This window comes from Callospermophilus lateralis, chromosome 1, assembly GCF_048772815.1.
Source record: "Callospermophilus lateralis isolate mCalLat2 chromosome 1, mCalLat2.hap1, whole genome shotgun sequence".
Taxonomy (NCBI): Eukaryota; Metazoa; Chordata; class Mammalia; order Rodentia; family Sciuridae; genus Callospermophilus; species Callospermophilus lateralis.
In genome coordinates, this window is record NC_135305.1 from 157,647,984 (window position 1) to 157,668,761 (window position 20,778).

At 44.3% G+C, this 20,778-nt stretch overlaps 1 protein-coding gene across 3 annotated transcripts in view; it reads left to right on the forward strand.

Moving 5' to 3' along the window:
* The first annotated feature begins 2,783 nt into the window (after positions 1-2,783).
* Tmem120b (transmembrane protein 120B) overlaps positions 2,784-20,778 on the forward strand; it is a 45,090-nt gene continuing 27,095 nt past the window's right edge. For all 3 annotated transcript variants that reach the window (XM_076848165.1, XM_076848240.1, XM_076848318.1), the window contains exons 1-3: positions 2,784-2,948; positions 18,516-18,634; positions 20,353-20,469. In XM_076848165.1, coding sequence (XP_076704280.1) covers positions 2,880-2,948; positions 18,516-18,634; positions 20,353-20,469 — 305 coding nt within the window. In that variant the 5' untranslated portion in view covers positions 2,784-2,879. The remainder of the gene's footprint in view (positions 2,949-18,515; positions 18,635-20,352; positions 20,470-20,778) is intronic.

The window sequence follows — 20,778 nt, forward strand, 5'->3', positions numbered from 1 at the left end:
CATAAATGCTTTAGGTTGGATTTTTAGACTTTCTAGAATCTAAACTCTATGAGGACAGAAGTTTTTGTCTTGTTTTGTTAGTTGCTCTACCCCCAAAGCCTGGAACAGTGACAGCCACAGTAAATATTTTTAGAATAGATAAATGAGGGATTGTTTCTCTTCAGTTTCTCTCTCTCTTTCTTTCTAGTACTGGGGATTGAAAACTAGGGGTGCTTTACCACTGAGCTATAACCCCAGCCATTTTTTTGTTTTGTTTTGAGACAGGGTCTAGCCCAGGATGACCCCAAATTTGGGATCATCCTGTCTCAGCCTCCTGACTGGCTGGGATTACTTATGTTCACTGTACCTAGCTCAGGTTTTTCATTCCAGCATTGGATCCTGGAAAGTACTTATGGAAAGACAGCAACCAAACTTCCTGACCTTTATGCACTACCCACCCTAGGGTCTGACACTCACTTGCAATACAATAAACAGTTTCTGAATATGATTGCCCATATCCCACCAATGAGCTTGGGGATGTTTGATTTATTAATTGATATATTACTTGTTTGGGAGTCACATATTAGAACCGTAATTTAAAATTATTTATTATTTTTTTGTACCAGGGAATGAATCCATGGGTGCTAAACCATTGAGCCACATCCCCAGCCCTTTTTATACTTTATCTTGAGACAGGGTCTTCCTAAATTGCTTAGGGCCTTGATAAATTGCTGAGGGTGGCTTTGAAATTGTGATCCTCTTGCCTCAGCCCCCTGAGCTGCTAGGATTACAGGTGTGTGCCACTGGTTAGATCTTAGGAAGATTGCATCCCTTTTTAGGCTCAATAAGGTTTCGTGTGCATATGTGTGCATATGTGCTTTTTTTGGGCAGTACTAGGGATTGAACTCAGTGGCACTCTATCACTGAGCCACATCCCTGGCCCTATTTTGTATTTTATTTAGAGACAGAGTCTCATTGAGTTGCTTAGCACATCACTTTGGCTTTGAACTCATGATCCTCCTGTCTCAGCCTCCTGAGCTGCTGGGATTATAAGTGTGCGCCATCACACGTGGTTCATATGTACATTTTTTTCTCATTCTTGGAGGCATCTAGAAATCCAAAACATTGTGAGTCTTTCTTTTTCCTCCACCTCCCCTCCCCCCCCTTTTTCTTTTTTGATACTAGGATTAAACTCAGAGGGGCCTACCCACTGAGCAACATCCCCAGTCCTTTTTTATTTTTTATTTTGAGATAGGGCCTTGCTAAATTGCAGAGACTGGTCTTGAATTTGCAATCCTCCTGTCCCGGCCTCTTGAATTGCTGGGATTACAGGCTTGCACCACCACACCTGGTAGCATTGTGAGCCTATGGTGGGTGATCTTTAAAGTTCATTCCTTCCATTCACTCAACAAATATTAATTGAGTGTCTACAATGGCTGAAACTGGAAATTCAATGACAACCAAGACAAAAATGAGTTCCCTGAGATTGCATGGAGATTATTCACGAAAACAGGAGATATACAACAGATTTGGGAACCAAAACACTTCATATAATGGTTAACTTGCATGAAGGAAATAAAGCAGGCAATATATCAAGTGACTTGGGGGGAAGTGTGAACTTCTGGTGGTTTATGGAGGGTCTTTGCTCAGAGGTGATAATTCTAACCTCAGAATGTGACCTTATTTAGAAATGGAGTCTTTGCAGATGTAATTAGTGAGATGACATACTAGAATAGATAACAGGGGAGGACACACCAAAGGCCATCTGACACAGATCTGAAATTGGAGTGGTGAAGCTACAAGCCAAGGCACACCTAGGATGGAAAGCCACCACCATAAACAAGGAAAGATTCTTCCCAGAGACTCAGAGGAAGCAAGGCCCAGCTGACACCTTGATTTCAGACTTTCAGCCTGAAATACACATGAGAGAAATACATTTCTATGGTGTAGGCCACCTAGTTTGTGGTACTTAAATCATCCAGTTTGTAGTTACCACAGCCCTAAGAAACTAATACAGGTTTCAACTGAACTGAGACTCTGGTCATGAGAAAGAGGGAACCATATGAGGATTTAGAGGGAAGAGCATTCCATGCAAGGCCAGGAGGACAAAAAACAATAGCTGGAGAGCAAGATCTGTCATCAAGGTAGGAGACGGGACTGAAAAGCCAGGTTGGGACAGATCTTGTAACTTTGCAGAGGAGGGAATGTAACTGGATTAAATTAGTTAGGAGGATGTTGTGTCAATCAGCTAGTGACAGAAAAGCTGTTAAGAGTCACCCAGTGTCTTAGAGGGCAGGAATCTAGAATGTATAGGTTGCAATAAATAATAATACGAAATGACAGGCTTCCCTGCCCTGTCCCCAACCTTGCTACATGGTCAATGTCAACTTGCATTCCAGGGCACTGGCCATGGGCCAGGTTAGCAATGTTAAAGGGTACTGGTGGTAGTAGTGAACTTTCATCTCTCCCCAAATCTTTTTAACCCCCACCAGCCACGCTTCCCAAATCACAACTTAAGTAACATTATCTCTGTAAAAGCAAAACTTCTCAGCCAGCCCGTCCGAGAAGAGAGGGATCCTGGAGGCGCCGAGATACTCCCAAGTGGGCAGCGGCAGACGCAGCTAAACCCAGGAAAACGACTTAGTACCGGGCGGGCACTCTGAGCGCAGTACGGCGCTGAGAGGCGTGTGCGCACGCGCGGAGCCCAGCCTCTCAGGCGAGGGGGTGGGGCGGGCGCCGGGGCGGGGACCGTGACGTCAGGTGTGCGCGTGGCTCTGGCTGCGCAGGAACAGCTGGTGCTTCTGAAGGCGGCCGGCTGGCGGGCGGGCGTGGGGTGTTGGTGGTGGCGGGGTAACACTGCGGGAGCAGCCTAGGCCGCCACCGCCTTGCATCATTGCACCATGTCGGGGCAGCTGGAGTGTTGCGAGCGCGAGTGGCACGAGCTGGAGGGAGAATTTCAGGAACTGCAGGTAGGGCCGTACCACCTAGTCCCGCAATTCTGCTACTTGCGGTGCAGTGTCTTCCCCTTCCCTCCCGCGGAGCCCGGGAGGTGGGGCGACTAGGGACCCGGAGTGCTTCTGGTTAGCCCCTAGGCGCTGATGGTCTGCATGGACCAACCCCCTCCCATCTCCCAGCGTTTCAGTTCTTTACCCTCCTGGGGCGCCCTGTCGAAGACCCCATTCTCCTTCCATCTCACCTGCTCTTTGCTCTGAGCACCTTATTCGCTGTAGAAAGTTGGTCTGTGGCCTCCGAGAGCAAATTCCAGGTTGTGCCCATGTGGATCAAGTCTGAGGAGGCCGGTAGGTGCTAGGGTTCAAAGGGAACAGCTCAGCACCCACTGCCACAGGGGTCTCTCCTAATGCCACCCACCATATCTGCTTTCAGCAGCTTGATCACTCCTCTCCCTCTGGCAGGGCAGCTCTCTCCTTCTGCAGCTCCATTTTGGAAAATGTGGGAGCAGTTCACCTTGAACCCCTAGACTGTGCTTGGGGATTAGGGATCCCCATTTCCTGTCTTTGGGAACTCTAGTGTGATGCCTGCCTCTCTAGGCTGCTGCAGGTTGTGTTTGTGTTGTGGTTGGCACTTGTCAGTTCTGACAGCTGGGCTGCCTCACCCAGTCATAGAGGCTGCACCCAACCTCACCTTTCTGGCCCAGGGCTGTACTCAGGTGGGGTGAGGGTGGGTGTATGATGCATCCCTTAAGAGAAGGACATTGCTGTCAGGAGTCCCATCGGGAGCTTTGTTCCTAATAGAGGCTTCAGCTACCTACTTTGATGACTAAAGATGCCCCAGGAAATCTTGGTGATAGACTAAGAAGGACCCAGGGACTATATTTGATGTTCATTCTCCAGCTGCAGGATTTTTCCCCCCAGGGGTTATGCTTTGTTTGCATGAAATCACATCACACCCCTATTCCACTCCCCTCTCTTCAGTTGGAGCACTGACATTTTTCCTGTCCATGTAGCTATTGTCTGTAGTTGGGTTACACTGTCCAGAGGAGGTGAGAGGAGGTTGCCAAGGGTGTGATGGGCCTTTCTAAACATGAAACTGTAGGTCCCAATCAGTGGATAGGGGGTGCTGGGAAGCCTGGGCAGGAAATGAGGTGCTGTAGAAGAGAAGGTACCCAGGACTGTCATCCGTTTCTTGGCTTCCAGCACATGTGGATTGGTACCTTCTGTTCAGGTCTAGAGCTTGGATTCCTCCTGGTTCTTAGGGGACACTTTTGGTTCCACCTTCATGGAGAAGACTAATTCTGCTTTTTTAGAGATGTATATTACCCAGTCTGGCCTTGAACTCTTGGGCTCAAGTGACCCTCCCACCTCAGCCTACTCAGTAGCTGGGACTACAGGTGCATGCCACCATGCCCAGCTCAGCAACAACAACTTGTACTTATTTTTTTTTTGGTACTTGGAATTGAACCCAGGGCACTCGGTGGAGCTACATCCCTGTTTTTTTTTTTTTTTTTAATTTTTATTTTGAGACAGGGTTTTGCTAAGTTGCTGAGGCTGGCCTCTAATTTGCGATCTTCCTGCCTCAGCCTCCAAGGCACTGCTATTACAGGTGTGCACCACCACGCCTGGCTCTCTTAATCATGTCTTAAGGCTTTGTCCCACTGAACTCTAAGCTCATGTCCAGCCATGGAGTCACAGAGTAAATCTTAAGATCAGGAGCAGAAAAGAAGAAGAGATGTGCTGTGTGGAGCTTTTGTTGTTTTAACTCCTTTCCTTTGCCCTGCCTCAGACTAGGAGGGGGTAGGGGGGAGGAGGAGGAGCCTTACACTTCAGAGCTATGCAATTATTGCAATTAACAGCAATTAGAAAGCAAGTCTTGGCAGGCAGAGGTTGCAAAGGAGTCCTTTGATTTGTTGTTATGTTCCTTTTGATGTCTTGGATGCTCAGGTGTGTCAGGGACAGAGGCGTTGGGAACTGAGTCTGGACTTTATCCCTTGGTGTTCAGCAAGGGTTGTAATGGAAAGAATAACAGCTGCTCAGTTTTGTAGAGATGGTAGACTGGATCTTACTTTGGGGAAGAGGTTATAGGCTGGTTACAGGCTTTGGTGGTCAGCTGTTGGGTCAGAGACTGGTGACGATGGCTTCCTGGGGGTCCAGATCATTGACTGGCCGGGCATGGTGGCTCTGCCTGTAATCCCAGTGAGTCAGGAGGCTGAGGCAGGAGGATCGTGAGTTCAAGGCCAGCCTCAGCAAATTAGTGAAGCCCTAAGCAACTCAGCGAGACCCTGTCTCAAAATAAAATTCAAAAAAGGGCTGGGGATGTGGTTAAGTGCCCCTGGGTTCAATCTGTAGTACAAAAAAAAAAAAAAAAAATCATTGGAGCAAAGCACCATCTACATCTTTAATTCACAGATGAGGAAGCTGAAGCTTGGAGATGTTCATTGACTGAGCTGGCCTCACACAGCTATTTAGTGGTAAAATTAGTTCTTCACATGTTGGGAGGCTCCTCTCCGTCTTCTATACTTCTGAGATCTCTGAACTCCTGGTCTGAAAGTCCCTGGAACTGCTTGTAATGAGTCGGGTGTGTGTTGTGAGTGTATTGGACAGAGACTCTGACCTGAGACAGTGATTGAGGAACAAGGAGGTAACACAGGGAAGGGTGAGGTTGGAGGTTACAACTAAGAAGGTAAACAATTAGAAAGGACTTTTTTTGCACCAGAAAATCCTGGTCAGTCTAAATTTTCCTACATCTGCCTGAGAATCTGGGATGTGGGGGTTTCATGTTTGCTTCTGTCTGATTTTGGTGTCTTTGTGTTTTATCTGTTTCTCTTTTTGAAATGAAGGAAAGAGGAAGCCCAATTCTGAGACTCTGGAGGATTTGAAAGGTCTTTGGAACTCCCCCTCCTTCACAGAAAGCCCCAACAAGGTCTGGGACTTCTAGCGGAATGTTTTCTAGAGAATCAGTTTTCTTCAGGCTTAATTTGCATCTGGCCTTAACTGGATTCTGGGGAAAGTTGTTGCCATGATGATATAGTTTTTGGGCAGTTGGGTTTTGGCCAATCTGGTGAATTGATTATCAGCCTGAGAACCTGGCCTTCTGACCTATGGTGTGACCACAGAAGGTCACTTACGAACTTGTGGCAGGTAATTTAATGAGCAGTTCCTTTCTTATATCCCTGGAAACCTGACCCTGTCCCACCCAGCATAGGAAGAAGTAGTCTAAAGCAGCCTTTCCTAAATCCCGACCTCACAGGGTGACAGGGACCTTATAAAGACCTTGACTTTTTACTGTCAGTGAAGTGGGCATCTCTCTGGCTGCTGTGTATAGAATACACAGGGAGGGGCTGGAGGTTATATCAGTGGTAGAGTGCTTGCCTAGCATGCATGAAGCCCTAGGTTCCATTCCCAGCACTGCAAAAAAAAAAAAAAAAAAGAAAAAATACAGGGAGGTGGGCTAGAGGCAGGAAGTTCAGTATTATCTTATTAAAACCTCATAAAACAGATCCTAGTACCCCACAGTTGCACTTTTTACTGTCAGTTGAAGTGGGCATCTCTCTGGCTGCTGTGTATAGAATACACAGGGAGGGCATGGGGATGAATAGGGGAGTATATACCCCCACTTACTACTCCTATTACAGATATCACTAATCGATCCTAGCACATGACTCAGAACCTTTCTCAGTAGAGAATCAATATATTTCATGTGAACTCAACTTGCCAACCTGAGTAGTGTTTCTATGGTGACAGGTCCTAGTTAAGTATAGTCAGCATCCGAAAATCTATTCGAAGATGATTTCTTAGAAAGCAAGCTATATAAAAGTAATCTCATAAAAATTTACTACCAGCAAAAAGCACATCAGAAGGCACCACACTTTGGTGGTAGCCATGGCTCTGTTGTAATTTACCAGATTGCTACCTTCTAACACTCTTTGGCCAGAGCCCTGTTTGTAGATGCCATGAGATTCCTGTCTGGCAATTCTTTTTTTTTTTTTTTTAATATTTTTATTAGTTATTGATGGACTTTATTGATTTATTTGTTTTATATGTGGTGCTGAGAATCAAACCCAGTGCCTCACACATGCTAGGTAAGTGCTCTACCACTCTACCACTGATCTACAACCAGCCCATGTCTGGCAATTCTTACAAGAAATGTTGACTCCAGAGGTTTGAGTCCCAAGTTCTGGATCTCATGACCCAGCCTAGTTGTGTTAAGAAGGTGCTGCCAGATGTTTCACAGCCTTGCTGGGACCTGGACTCATTAACCTCACCTTCCCTCTGGGGTGGAGTGTGCGACCTCAAAGGACAGGGGAGGTGGCAGAGCTCCCAACGTCCTATGTTGGAAACTTGCTTGTTTGTGTTTCCTACATATGGAGAATGGTAATTAGACATGCAGGAAAGATGCAGGGGACATCACAACTCACAAAGCTGATGTTAGCACAATTCCTTTTATTTTTTTTCCTAATCCAAATGGAATCCTATCTACATTTTTATAAATAATATATATACATACAGTAAAAAACTTTGTTTTTTTTTAAGAGATAATTTTAATATTTATTTATTTAGTTAGTTAGTTATTGGCAGAGACAACATCTTTGTTTGTTATGTGGTGCTGAGTATCGAACCTGGGCCGCATGCATGCCAGTCGAGCGCGCTACCGCTTGAGCCACATCCCCAGCCCCCAGTTAAAAAATTGGTAGCAGATCTGTACAATATTGTTTATGACTGAACATGCAAAGTAGAGGTATCAATAGAATAAATAAATAAATTTATTAAAAAATAAATTTTTTATAGTTATAGATGAACAGCATGCCTTTATTATTTTATTTATTTATTTTTAATGTGGTGCTGAGAATTGAAAGTGCCTCATATGTGCAAGGCAAGCACTCTGCCACTGAGTTACAGCCCCAGCCCTGGACCTAGATATATTAATGTTGAGCAAAAAGTTGCAGTTGTAGATAGGTATGTACAATATGCCTTTTATAATAAAGGTAAAAACATTCAAAACAACATTATGAACCAGGAAAGGTGGTGTATGCCTGTAATCCCAGTGATTTGGGAGGTGGAGGCAGGAGGATCCCAAGTTAGAGGCCAACCTCAGCAATGTAGCAAGATCCTGTCTCAAAAAAGGACTGGCAGTGTAACTTAGTGGTAAAGTGTTCCTGGGTTCAATCCCCAGTACCCAGCAAAAACAAAAACAAAAAGCCAAAACAAAACAAAAAGTAACTATGTTTTATTTAATGATACATATGTATGTAGTGCAAGTGTAAAGACTTCAGGGGAATGATAAAGATCAAATTTAGTGTAGCAAAGCCCTGGCAGGAAGCAAGCAATTTTGTCAAAAGCATCTTACTGAAAAGAACAGAGGATTTTCAGAGGTGTGAGCAGTTTAAGGGGGAAGCTCCTGTAGTTGGCCATAGCAGGGAGTCATTACTTGTCCTGTCCCTAAGAGGAGAGCACTGGGAAGGTGGACTCATCTGAGCTGGCCATTGCTTGTCGCTGGGGAAGAGGAGTTGCAGTCAAAAGCTCTAGTGGTTGAAGGATATACTAGAACAGGAAGAAAGTAGGAGGAACAAATGTTCCAGCTTCTCTCTCCTCTCACCTTCCAGTCCTCTGCTTGAGACTCCCATCGGCTAAAGCCAGCTCAGGGGCAGAGCAGGAGCAATCCTTAGGAAGAGAAGAGCAGTGCTTAGGGAGAAGGGAGCAATGCCTAGGTGTCAGAGAAAGAACCAGTATAGGGTGCAGAAGTGAGGTTGTGGCAGAGCATTTACTTAGCATGCACAATCCTCAGCACTGCCAAAAAAAAAAAAAAAAAACCCAGAAAAAACCCCCATTTTTGTGGGTGGAGATAGGAATACTGTCTAGGAATAATATAGGTCCTTTCAACTCTCTTTGCACTACTCTTAAGGGTGTGAAGGTAGGTGTTAATTATGGGATTGTCTGTCTTTTTTGTGTGCCTGAAATAATTCATAATAAAATAAGCAGTAGATTAAAAAATTATAAAGAAAAATAGCTCTGTAGGCTCAATGTCAGTCATTTATGAATTAGGACCATAAATAGGACATCATTTATGACAGAATCAAGTCATGTATTAAGATTCTGTTTTTGTTCTTAGAAAAGTAAACATGTTAGCATTTGACTCATTGCTGGAAATGTTTTCTTTATTGTTAACCCCTTCACACACAACCCCAGCTCCATCTTTAGGTGTTCTATCAAGTGTTTATTTGTTTGGATTGGTCTTGAACTAGATAGATAGGGGACTGGGGCCTGTTTTGGGCTGCAGAATGGAGTCCTTTTCTCCATAGTTGTCTGTCTCCATTGTTGCCCGGGGCACTCCAGGTTATTTTTAGAGGTAGCAACTTGATGTGGGAGTCAATCACATTTAATAAGCTGGTTTAAGAAGCAAATGGCTCTGTCTGCAGAGAGCTGACTCCCAGTTTGGGGTGAGTGTCTCCTAAGATCCAATCCAAATGCTTCCAAGGTTAGAAATAAAAATAACAGTTCAGCAGTTTTGAATTTTCTTTAATTTTTTTCTTTTAAAATTGGTACATGGCGCATTTTACCACTGAGCTACATCTCTGTTCCTTTTAAATTTTTTTTATTTTGAGACAGGGTCTTGCTAAGTTTCTAAGGCTTGCCTCAAACTTGTGATCTTCCTGTCTCAGCCTCCCACGTTACTTGGATGACAGGCATGTGCCAGTGCACCAAGTTAAAAATTTACTGTACAAACCAGCAATTCCATTCTTAGGTATCTACCCAAAGAAATGAAGATACATGTCTACACAAAACTGGTACATGAATGGGCATAGCAGCATTATTCACAATAAGCCAAAAGTAGAAATAAGCCAAACGTCCAACAACCAGTATATCTGCTGATTAGCAATAAAACAATACTGATATATTCTATCATAGAAAAACCTCAAAAAATTATGCTAAGTCAGAGAATCCAGATGCAGAAACCACATATTATAATGATTCCAATTATATGATACATCCAGAAAAGATACATTTATAGAGACAGAAAGGAAATTAGTGGTTGCCAGGGGCTTGGAAGAGGAGGAAATGGGGAATGACTGCTAATAGACATTCTAAATCTTATTGGGTGATGGCATGAATGTTCTAACACTAGATGTGATAGTTGTAAAAGTTGGTAACTGTATAAAAGTCCCTAAATTATACTCTTCACATGGGTGAATTTTATGGTGTATAAGTTATCCACCCCTGAAGTTGTTTAAAATAATGCTTTAGAGTCTTAGTTGGTAGAAAAACCTGGTGTTGGGTGTTCAGAGATCTGTATTTTGGGGTGTCTGTTTAGTTGCTAGTTTGATGAAGGGATCATTCAAGCAGGCTTCAGGTCCTTGGTTTTGGTGTCTTTAAGTAGGAGTGCCTTGGGCAAGAGGTGGTAATAATGACTCCAGGGTTCTCAGCTTCTCTTCTTAACTAACATGGTTAAGTTTGCCCAGAAGGAAACCTCCCTTCTTTGCCCCCTTTATCTGGATTCTGACACTTGCCTCTGCAGTGAAGACTCTAAACCCAAATTGGCAAAGCACCATGGGACAGAATGGAATATGCTTCTGCAATTGGGAAGTCGAGATGCACTGTCTAAAGATGGAAGCAGATTCAGGGACTCCAGGAAAATCACTAGGCTCAAGCTTCACCTCCCTCTCAGCCTCATTTTCCCAAGTTGGATTCATTCTCAGGCATGGTCCCCAAATGTTGTCAAGACAGCCCCATTATGAGCTCTCGCCTTAGCTTGCCACCTTCAAAACTACCAGGAACAGAGCTGCTGCTTCTCAGCAGTTCTCATACAGGCCCTGTACTGACTTTTCTTGGTACGAATGTCATCCTTGAGTCAGCCAGCTGGGTCAGGAGGCTGATGTTCTGGTTGGCCAGGCCTGGTTCTTGTGCCCTCCTCTGGAGCCTGGGGCAGGGCCAGCCCCACCCTAGCTAGATCTTGTGGACAGAGTATGGGGAGCGATGAGTTTCTAAAGACACTGGGGATGTAAACCAGAGAGGAATAGCTGCCTGTTAGCAAAAAACAACAGAAGGCCTCCATCTGGCCTGCCGGCTCCATCCGTGGAGGGCAGGGTGGTTTGGATGAGAGGCAGGCTTGGATTGCTTTAGTTGGCTCATCTGCTTCTGAGAAAAGAAGCTCACAGAACAGGTCCCACTGAGGGTGTGACGGAGACACCCTTGTGTGCAGAGGGAATATGGGAATAGTTTCATCTGTACTTGCTAGGAATGCCCATGGACAGTGAGTGTATCAAGAGACAATTAAAAAAGGGTGTTACCAGCTGGGGATCATGGCACATGCCCATATATTCCTAGCGCTCAGGAGGCTGAGGCAGAAGGATTGCAGGTTCAAGGTGAGTCTGGGCAACTCAGGAAGACCTTGTCTCAAAATAAGGAAGGGCTGGGGATGTAGTTTGGAGGTAGAGCACTCGCTCAGCATGTACAAAGCCCTAGGTTCAATCCCAGGCACTGAAAAAAAGAAAAAAAGGAAAAATGTAAAATAAACTGATGCAGCCATTGTGGAAAATGGGATTGTGATTGCTCAAAAAATTAAGTGTAGCATTACCATATGATCCAGGAGTCCCACTGCTGAGTATATACCTAAAAGAATTAAAGGCGGGATCTTGAAAAAAATTGTACGTCCACACTCAGTGGCATTATTCACAACAGCCAAAAAAGTGGAAGCAGCCCAGGTGTCCATCAGTGTGATGCACCCTTACAAGGGGACATGGTTCAGCCTTAAGACGAAAGGAAATTCTGATACATGCTGCAGCATGATGCGCCTTGAACACATTATGCCAAGTGTAAATGAACCAGTCACAAAGGATAAATGCTGCATGCGTCCACTCACATTGTGCCTGGAGGAGGCAGATTTGTAGAGACAGAACATAGAATATCAGTTAATGGGGGCTGGAGAAGGGGCGGTGAAATTATTGTTTGGTGGGCTCATTGTTTCATTTTCACAGGAAGACAAGTTCTGGATGGTTGCACAACAGTGTGAATGTACTCAATGCTACTGTATTATATACTTAACAGTGGTCAAGATGATCAGTTCTATGTTATGTGTGTTTTAAACAATTAAAAAAATGAGAGGGCTGGACATGGTGTATGCCTGTAATCCTAGCAACTCAGGAGGCTCAGGCAGGAAGATGGCAAATTGAGGCCAGCCTCAGCAATTCAGAAAGTCTTTAAGCAACTTATTGAGACCTTGTCTCAAAATAAAAAGAGTTGGGTATGTGGCTCATTGGTTGAGTGCCTCTGGGTTCAGTCTCTAGCACCAAAAAAAGAAAAAAAAAATAGAGACAACTCTCTGGAAAAAAGTAAGGTTACAAAACATTAATCAATAACTTTTTCTATTGCTTGCAAAACTAGCACAAGGGTGAAACTACAAAGACTTGGTATAGGTAAGGAGTACTTTAGGGACAGAGTATTTCACATAAAGTTCTTTGTTTCTGACTCTCCCACCCAGTTTGCTATTTTTATGGCTAATAGATTCTGAGCCTTGGAGCCAAGACTTGGAGTGACCAAGTATGTGGCCCACGTGTGTGGTCTCCAGGATGGCATCTCCCAATGACTCTGGCCTATGGCAGAATGAGACAACTGCAGGGGAGTAGGAATGACCCCATATGCCAGAGGACAAAACTATGGGAAGGCCTGTGGACTTTCTGTCCCTATCCAGTCTAATGCTTTGGGGATGAGCTGAAAATATCAGTAGTGGAACATTAGAAAAATGGGAAAAATTAAATGTCAATAGTGTCGAGTGTTTGTGAGGTGTGTACAACTGTCACATGCTGTGATGGGAGTAGACATTGCTATAGCCAGCTACAGGGTAGATCTGTTAAAGCTAAAACAAGCCTGTTCTCTCTGGCCCAAGAACTCTATTTCTTTTCCCCAGAGATTATCTTCCCCAGAGAGATGCTTGCTCGTACGCCTAGAGAAGCTATGCAAGGATATTATTCAATGCTGTGCTGATGGTTATAATCAAGAGCCCAGGAACAACAACAACATTGACAGCAGGGGAATGACTAAATCAGCTATAGTGTACCCATATCTCGAAATACTTCACAACACTAATAAGAGTGAAGTATGTGCTTTAGGGTGTAAGCTATTCTGTTGTAAAGGAGATTCCTGAAATGAAACCACTTTAAGGAGGTAGTGTATTTGTTTCTTTCTTATTGACAACATAGAGGAAGGTGAGGTACAGGTGAGGTTTCAGTTGTCTGTTGCTGTGTAAAATAATAACCGTATCAAACTCTTTAATTTTTGTGGGTCAGGGATTTAGACAGGGCACAGTAGGGGTGCTTAGCATGCTCTGTATAAATACCTGGGGTCTTAGCTGGGAAGACTTGAAAGTCTGGGGAAAAACTCACCTGGTTGGGACTGGAATCCTCTGGAGGTTTCTTTACGCTCACATCTGGCACCTGGACTTCCATGACAGGAAGATTTGTCTTAGTATCATTGATTGGAGTATCCACATGTGACTTCTCTATATTGTTATGGCTCCCACGTGGCATGATGGCCTCAGGGTAGCTGGACTCTGCTCCAAGAGTGAATGTTCCTGTGAATAAAGTAGAAGCCACGTGACTGCTTGTGACTCTGAGAAGTCAAATGGTGTTTCTTTTCCCACATTCTACTGGTCAGATTGGTCCCAGTCTATCTAGATTTGAGGGGTGGGAACAAAGACTTCTGTATGTGAGGAATGCTAAAGAATGGGTGGCCATGCTTTAAAACCTTCATAGGTGGGAAGCTTTGTCACATGATGCCACTCTAGAACCCAGGATGGTTTGGTTGGAGAGGGCACAGTGTCCTCTGCCATTTTCATCATGTAGCTTTCATCTCTAGTTTCAAGATAAATCAACCTGTTGTTGCTGCATCACAGCCAGAGAACCAGAGTAGAAGTCAAGAAGTTCCATATAGAAAGTAGTCATTGGTGGAGTTTATACTTTGCATGTACAAGTCCTTGGGTTCAGTCCTCAGCACCATGAATACAAACAAAACAAAAGGAAAACCTTGAACATATTGCTCCTGCTTACATCTAACTCTTAGTTGTGCTGCTATAACTAGCTGCAAAGGAGGCTGGGAAATGTAATCCCTAGCTGGATAGCCATGTGCCCAGCTACAGCTTGATGGAATACTGTTACTAAAAGGAAACAAAAGAAACCAAGTATTGGGGGCAATATTTTTTTTGCAACAGTATATATTTTTTAATGTATGTGTGTGTGTGTGTGTGTGTGTGTGTGTGTATGTGTGTGTTTGTGTGTATTTTTTTCATGCATATAGAAACAGATCTATATAGAATATAGAATACAGGGTACAGTAGGGAGGTAAATCAAAGGGTACATTGTTTCAATTGTACAAGATGAATAAGCCCTGAGGTTTATTCATCTCACTGCATAGTAAGTGCCTACAGTTAACTATACTGTGTTATATACACACACATTTTCCAAGAGGATAGATCTTTTGTTATATGCTCTTATTACATAGAAGTGATAATAAAGGGGCTGGGGTTGTGGCTTAGTGGTGGAGCGCTCACCTCGCACGTGCCAGGCCCTGGGTTCGATCCTCAGCACTACATATAAATTGATAAACTAAAGATATTATGTCCAACTACAACTAAAAAAAATAAATATTAAAAAAAAAAACAGAAATACATGGACCATAACTTGGCAGAGTACATAGAAGAAGGGCTAGCCAAGTGCGGCAGTGGACACCTGTTTTCTAGCTACTCAGAAGGCAGAGGTAGGAGGATGGAGAGTTTGAGGTCAGCCTTGGCTACATAGTGAGACCTTGCAGAGAGAGAGAGAGAGAGAGAGAGAGAGAGAGAGAGAGAGAGAGAGAGAGAGAGAGAGAGATATGTTGGGGAGAGGGGGAGAGGAAGGAGGGAGAAAGAAGATCTAGAAGAAATTGATAACAATGGTTATTTCTGGGAAAGAAGGATATTCAAAGAAGAACTTGCAGTTTTCTTGCCTAAGCTTGACTTGTTGGGTTTATGTGTTCATTTTTTTCCACATGAAGCAAATTTTTTGTATTAATGAGCTCAGGGAAGTGATGACAAGTCCTGGTTTTGTTCACAGCCTTGAAGGGAGTGTCTCTGTCCTGTCCCTCTAAAGCAAACACAGCTGGGCAGATGAGCATTTGGAGTTGATTACCAAGTCTTCCTGCTTTCCTGAAGCCAGAGAGGTTCTATGACATAGTGTTTTAATTTTTAACAAGGATAATGTCTTCATGTTTTACTTGTGAAATTAAATATTAATTCACACTGAGGAGGGCCTGGTGAGCATTTGGATGCTGATTGTGTGGCCTTCACCTTATCTCTCCATGGTGGAACCCAACACCAAAATGCTGGGAGGCAGTGTGGCCCTTTATCTCCCTGGAGCTGCTCATCTGAAGGTCCCACCTTGTGGAAGGTTTCTCTCTGTTCCAGTGATCCCTCTCCTGTTCTGGTGGGTTTCCTTTGTTACTAGCAGATGTTCCTTGCACTTGAGGGCTGTGTTTCACTGAAGAATTCAGAAGTGATTCACACATAGTCTTTCTCCACACAGATAACTTATTTTATTTATGTATTTTTGGTGCACGGAACTTGAACCCAGAGCTGGCACTTGTGAGGCAAGTGCTCTGCCACTGAGCCTCAGCCCTGAGATAACTTGCTAATTACAAATAGAGTTGGTCACTGTGAGGCTGGGGTATGTCTCAATGGTACAGTGCTTGCCTAGCATGCATAAGTCTTGGGCAGCCCCGAAAAAAAAAATAAATAAAGAAAGAAAGTTATCAGTGTACAGTGAATACTCTGGTAGATGGACACCTTCACTGTGTAATCACAGTCAACATCACAGGCACCATGTCCCTTCTGACAGGAGGCTCTGGGGACACAGCATCATAGGAGTGACATTCCAGCCCCAGTGTATAAGCATAATCTAATCAAGAGGAAACATCAGGCAAACCTGGGCTCCTGGACTGAACTCTCTAGACACATCAATTTCTGAGGCCTGGGGCTGTGGCTCAGAGGTAGAGCGCTTGCCTAGCATGTATGAGGCACTAAGTTCCATCATTAGCACCACGTAAAATAAACTAAAGGTATTGTGTCCACCTATAACTAAAAAAAAAAATATTTAAAACAAACAACCCCATCAATTCCTGAAAGACAAGATTGAGGCACCATCGCAGGTTAAAAGAAGCTGGAGACACTAGCAGAAATAATGAAAGGCACCAGACTGAGTTGGATCCAGGCTCTGGAGGGAAGTGCCATGAAAGAAAGCGATACCAGAATGTGAATTGGCATGGTCTTTGAGGTAACAGCATTGCACTGTATCAAGGTTGAATTTTCTGTATTTGATCATTGTATTTTGGACATATAAGGTAATATCGTTGTTTCTAGAGACACATTGGAGTATTTAGAAGTAGAAAGTTGTGTTGTCTATAACTGAATCCCAAATATCTGAGATAATATGGGAGTGGGCAAAATTTTTGGTAAAAGACCAAAAGAAGAGTTTAGGCTTTGGGGGACATATGGTCTTTGTCATAGCCACTCTGCTGTTTTAGTGCCAAAGCATCCATGACCATATGTAAATGAATAGGCGTGGCTGTGTGCCAGTAAAACTGGATGTATGGATACTGCAATTCCAACTGCATATAATTTTCATGTGTCACAAGATATTCTTTTGATTTTTCTTTTTCAACCCTACACAACCCATTTTCTTACTGCCCATACAAAATTAGAGAGCCAAATTTGGCCCATGGGCTGTAGTTTACGTATGCCTGATATAGAAAGAGGACACACAGAGGTGATAAGCAAATGCAATGTAATGAAAATGAAAATAGTGGGTAAATGTGGGTCAAGAATATAGAGAAGTTTTTTTTTTATTCTTACGATTCTGCAAGTTAAAATTATTTAAAATTTAAAACAAAAACCAAAACAAGATTTCCTTCTTTGGGAGGCCCAAAGAGAGAGAGAGAGAGAGGCTACTGATTCTTCTGTCTTCCAGGTGGGTGGCCAGGGTGAATCACTCATCACTGGATTTCACTCCTAATTATCTGTCCACTTGATCGACTTCACTGCTTCCTCATTTTCTGGTTGAACCTTGTATCTAGAGACCCTGCCTGGTAGGTGTGGGAGTTTAGGCTCTGTCCCCACTAGCCAACCATCCCCATTTCTGCCTTTGTTAAAAATATTTCCTCAACAGCCAAAAAGGCAGCCATTTAAACTGTATCCATTGGCTTATTGATTTTAATTTCATGTTCCACATTTCCTATTAGTTTCTTTCCTCAAAGCAGCAATTCAAGAAATTACTGTGTTCCATTCTCCCAGCATTGGGATGAAGTCTCTGTGGCTCTGAATGGTTATTTCCAAGAATAAGATAGTAAGTTTATTGAATTAATGTGTCTGGGGGAGGGAGGGTGGCTTTAAGGGAGGAGGTATGTTCTTTTTTCTAGTTGACTCAGCACTCTCTCCTCATTGCCAGGATCAGAAACTGAAGTCAAAGTGAGTAGTAAGTGAAGGGGAATTTATCAATTCATAGAACCCAGGGTATTGGATAACATGTCTTTGAGACTTGCCTAGACCCAAGAGCCAAAATTAATTTTCTGTCTCTATAACAAAATATCTGAGTTTGGGTGCTTTATAAGGGAAAGAAGTTTATTTTGGCTTATGATTTTGGAGGCTGAAAAGTCCAAGCTTAAGTGGTTACATCTTGCAAGGGCCTCTTGCTGTCTCATAACATGGAAAATGGCATCAAATGATGGAGGCATGTGTGACGGTGGCCAGTGGGTACCTGTGGAAGAGCACATGTTTAAGTGAGAGTCAGGGGAAGGTCCAACCTTGCTTTAACAATCTGCCCTCATGAGTACTAATCCAACCCATTGAGACATTACTTACTCCTGCACGATAAGCTATCCCTTTCAAGGGTAGTACTCCCATGACCTAATTACCTCCTACTTGGTCCACCCTCTTAAAAGTCCTACCACCTCTCAGTACCATTACATTGGTGACCAAGCTTCCAGCACATAAACCTCTGGGAGACAAATTGTATCCAAACCATAGCAGATGCTATGAGAATTCCATCCCTTACCATCTCTCAGTTCTGTTTTCTATGTGACTTCATTTTTAGAAAGGCTCCCCCCTCTCAGAGTCCGTGTGTAACTTCTAACAGATTAGCAAACCTAGGGGGAAAAGAACATCTCTAAGCCAGTCCTGCTAGCCAAAGTCCCAGGGTCGGCTCTCACTGGGCCAGCAGGAGCCATGTGTTCAACTCTGAACCCAGCAGTTGTTAGGGAACTGGAGGATACTGATTGGCCAGGCCAGGGTCGCATGACCACCCTTAGAGTGGGACCTCAAGTTTTACCAAAGCATCTGGACAATGAATTGATTAGACGTAGCCCCTCAGTGGCATATTTAATTGATGTTAGCATTAGAACGAATAGAACCTGGGCAGGAAAAAGCAGCAGTTACTTATGACACAGGCACTGTGTCATGCTGCTTTTTGTCAGCCTGTGACCTCTATAGCCTGACCACAAGCAAACTATAAAAAACGGCCTGTTAATGTTCCCCCACAAAACTACCCTGGCCACTCCATCCTTCAGGAGACCCACAGGATCTACAGGCAGAAGCTGGAGGAGCTGACAGCACTGCAGGCCTTGTGTAGCAGTTCCATCCACAAGCAGAAGAGGCGGCTCAAGGACTTGAAGCACACGCTCCAGAGGTAGGTGGGGCTGCAACTTAATGGTTTCCTCGTTGTTTAATGATAGAATACCATCTCAAAACTGGCTTAAACAGAGAATGGAAGTTCTAATGGGAAAAAAAGCAGGAGTACCTTCAGACATTGCTGGATCCAGGGATCAAAGGGTATTTGTAGGAATCTGTGTTTTTCTCGAAATTCTGTCATCCTCCAGATTTGCTTTGCACTGAGATGGCCACTTACAGTAACAAGTTTAGATCCTCTAGCCTTCTTTCCTACTGCATTGTTTCCACCCTCCAACAGCATGAAAACTTGTCTCCCCCAGAGCTTTAGCAGAAATCCTGGAGTTGATCCTCATTGGCTAGGCTTGGTCATGTGCCCATCTTTGAACCAGTCCCTGAGACTGCTTGAGTAAGACTGTGTCATGTGCTCTGTCTATGGACCTTGGTGAGTGGGAAAGCCCTGCTTGATCTAAATGGAGGGGGCAAAAGAATGAGAGGAGGTTTCTCAGATGAAAACTGGGATGCAGTTGAAAGAAGTCTTGCTGGCCAGGTTTACAGCAGGTATTCTCACAGATGTGGGGTGCTTTCCCCACCAGGGTCTCTGGTTTTGGAGGTACTAGATTGGGGTCCCAAGTTGTGGTCCCAAGAGTACCTGAGTTCAGTTCTTGAGCCCAGATCATGTTCACTTCTCAGTCCTCATGTCTTCATGGTTTAGGAAGCTCATCTCTTGTAGGTAAGGGCATCCAATGGATGCCTTCATCCCGCAAGGCAGGCAGGGAAATTGAGGCTTTAAGTGACATGACCAGGTCACTTATGTGGGCCTCTGTTTTCGTGCCTCCTAATCAATTCTCCCTTCCTTCGCAGGCAGTTGTTGGAGAAGGTGTTGATCAGATCCCTTGCCTTGGCTGAACATTTTGGAATCAGGGGCTCATAAGGGGTTGAGGAGTAAGGGGTCATGGATCATCATGTAGACACATCGTCACCCATGGCAAATCACAGCTTTCTGATGACAGCCTCCAGAGTCCCATCTGTTTTCAGCCCAGAGTTTTTCAGCCTTAACACCGTTGATGATTCTGTGCCATGAAGGACTCTTCTGGGTGTTGTAGGAGGTTTAGCAGCATCCAGCCTCTACCCACTGGGTACCAGTGGGGCTCCTCACCCATGTTGTGACAACCAGAATGTCTCCAGACATTGCCCAGTGTCCCTAGTTGTGAAGCACCAGGTTTCAAGGTTGACCTGTGAGTTAGGGCCCTAGACCAAGGACCTCTCCCACCATCCTAAGGGTGCCGTGTCTCCAGACTTTGTTTTTCTAGTTTTAAGAGTTACATTTCTCCAGAGGGTAACAGTCAGACTGTGATCACCTGCTTATACTTCTACACATTTTCCTGTAGAATAGTGAGGGGAAAAAAAAGTTTTGCTAGCTGATTATTGAGATCCTACTGTGTGCCAAGTATCATTCTGGGCTTTATACTGTGTTTACTGAATCATTCTCAAAGGCTGTTGTTTATAAGGAAGGGCCTGCTGCTATCCCTACTTTTCCAGTATGGAAAATAAGGCAAAGAAATTCAAGGACTTTTCCAAGGTCACAAGGCTACTGGGAGCCAGTGTCAAGCCCAGAGGGTACAGATGGAGAACTGAGGTTGCAAGAGGCCCTGTTTGGGGTGGACATGTGGAGAGGTCCCTGCTCTTTCTCCATCTCTGAGTAATGCCCTATCTCTATGCCCACACCTCCCATTGCAGGTACAAGCGCCATGCCAGCCAGGAGGAGGCAGAGCTGGTCCAGCAGATGAGTGCCCACATTAAGGAGCGGCAGAACGTCTTCTTTGACATGGAGGCCTACCTGCCCAAGAAGAATGGGTAGGAGTGGGACCCATCCCAGCCCTGTTGTGGGACTCTCACCTCCCTTCAGGGGCCTGAGGTTGAGAGGAAATGGGGAAGCAAGAAAGGAAGGAGAAGGACGCTTCCCTATATGTTTTCTGAGTCCAGAAGAGGCCATCAGCCCCTCCCAGATGGTAGTAACGTTCCTGGGAGGACTCTTACAAGGAACTAGTACCTGCTGCATGTGTGTGCCACCTGGGGCCAAGTGGGTTGGTGTTCTATACCAAGAGAACCAGCGTGTATTGTATGCCTATTGCATGCCCAGCATTGCGCTGGAAGCTCCTATGG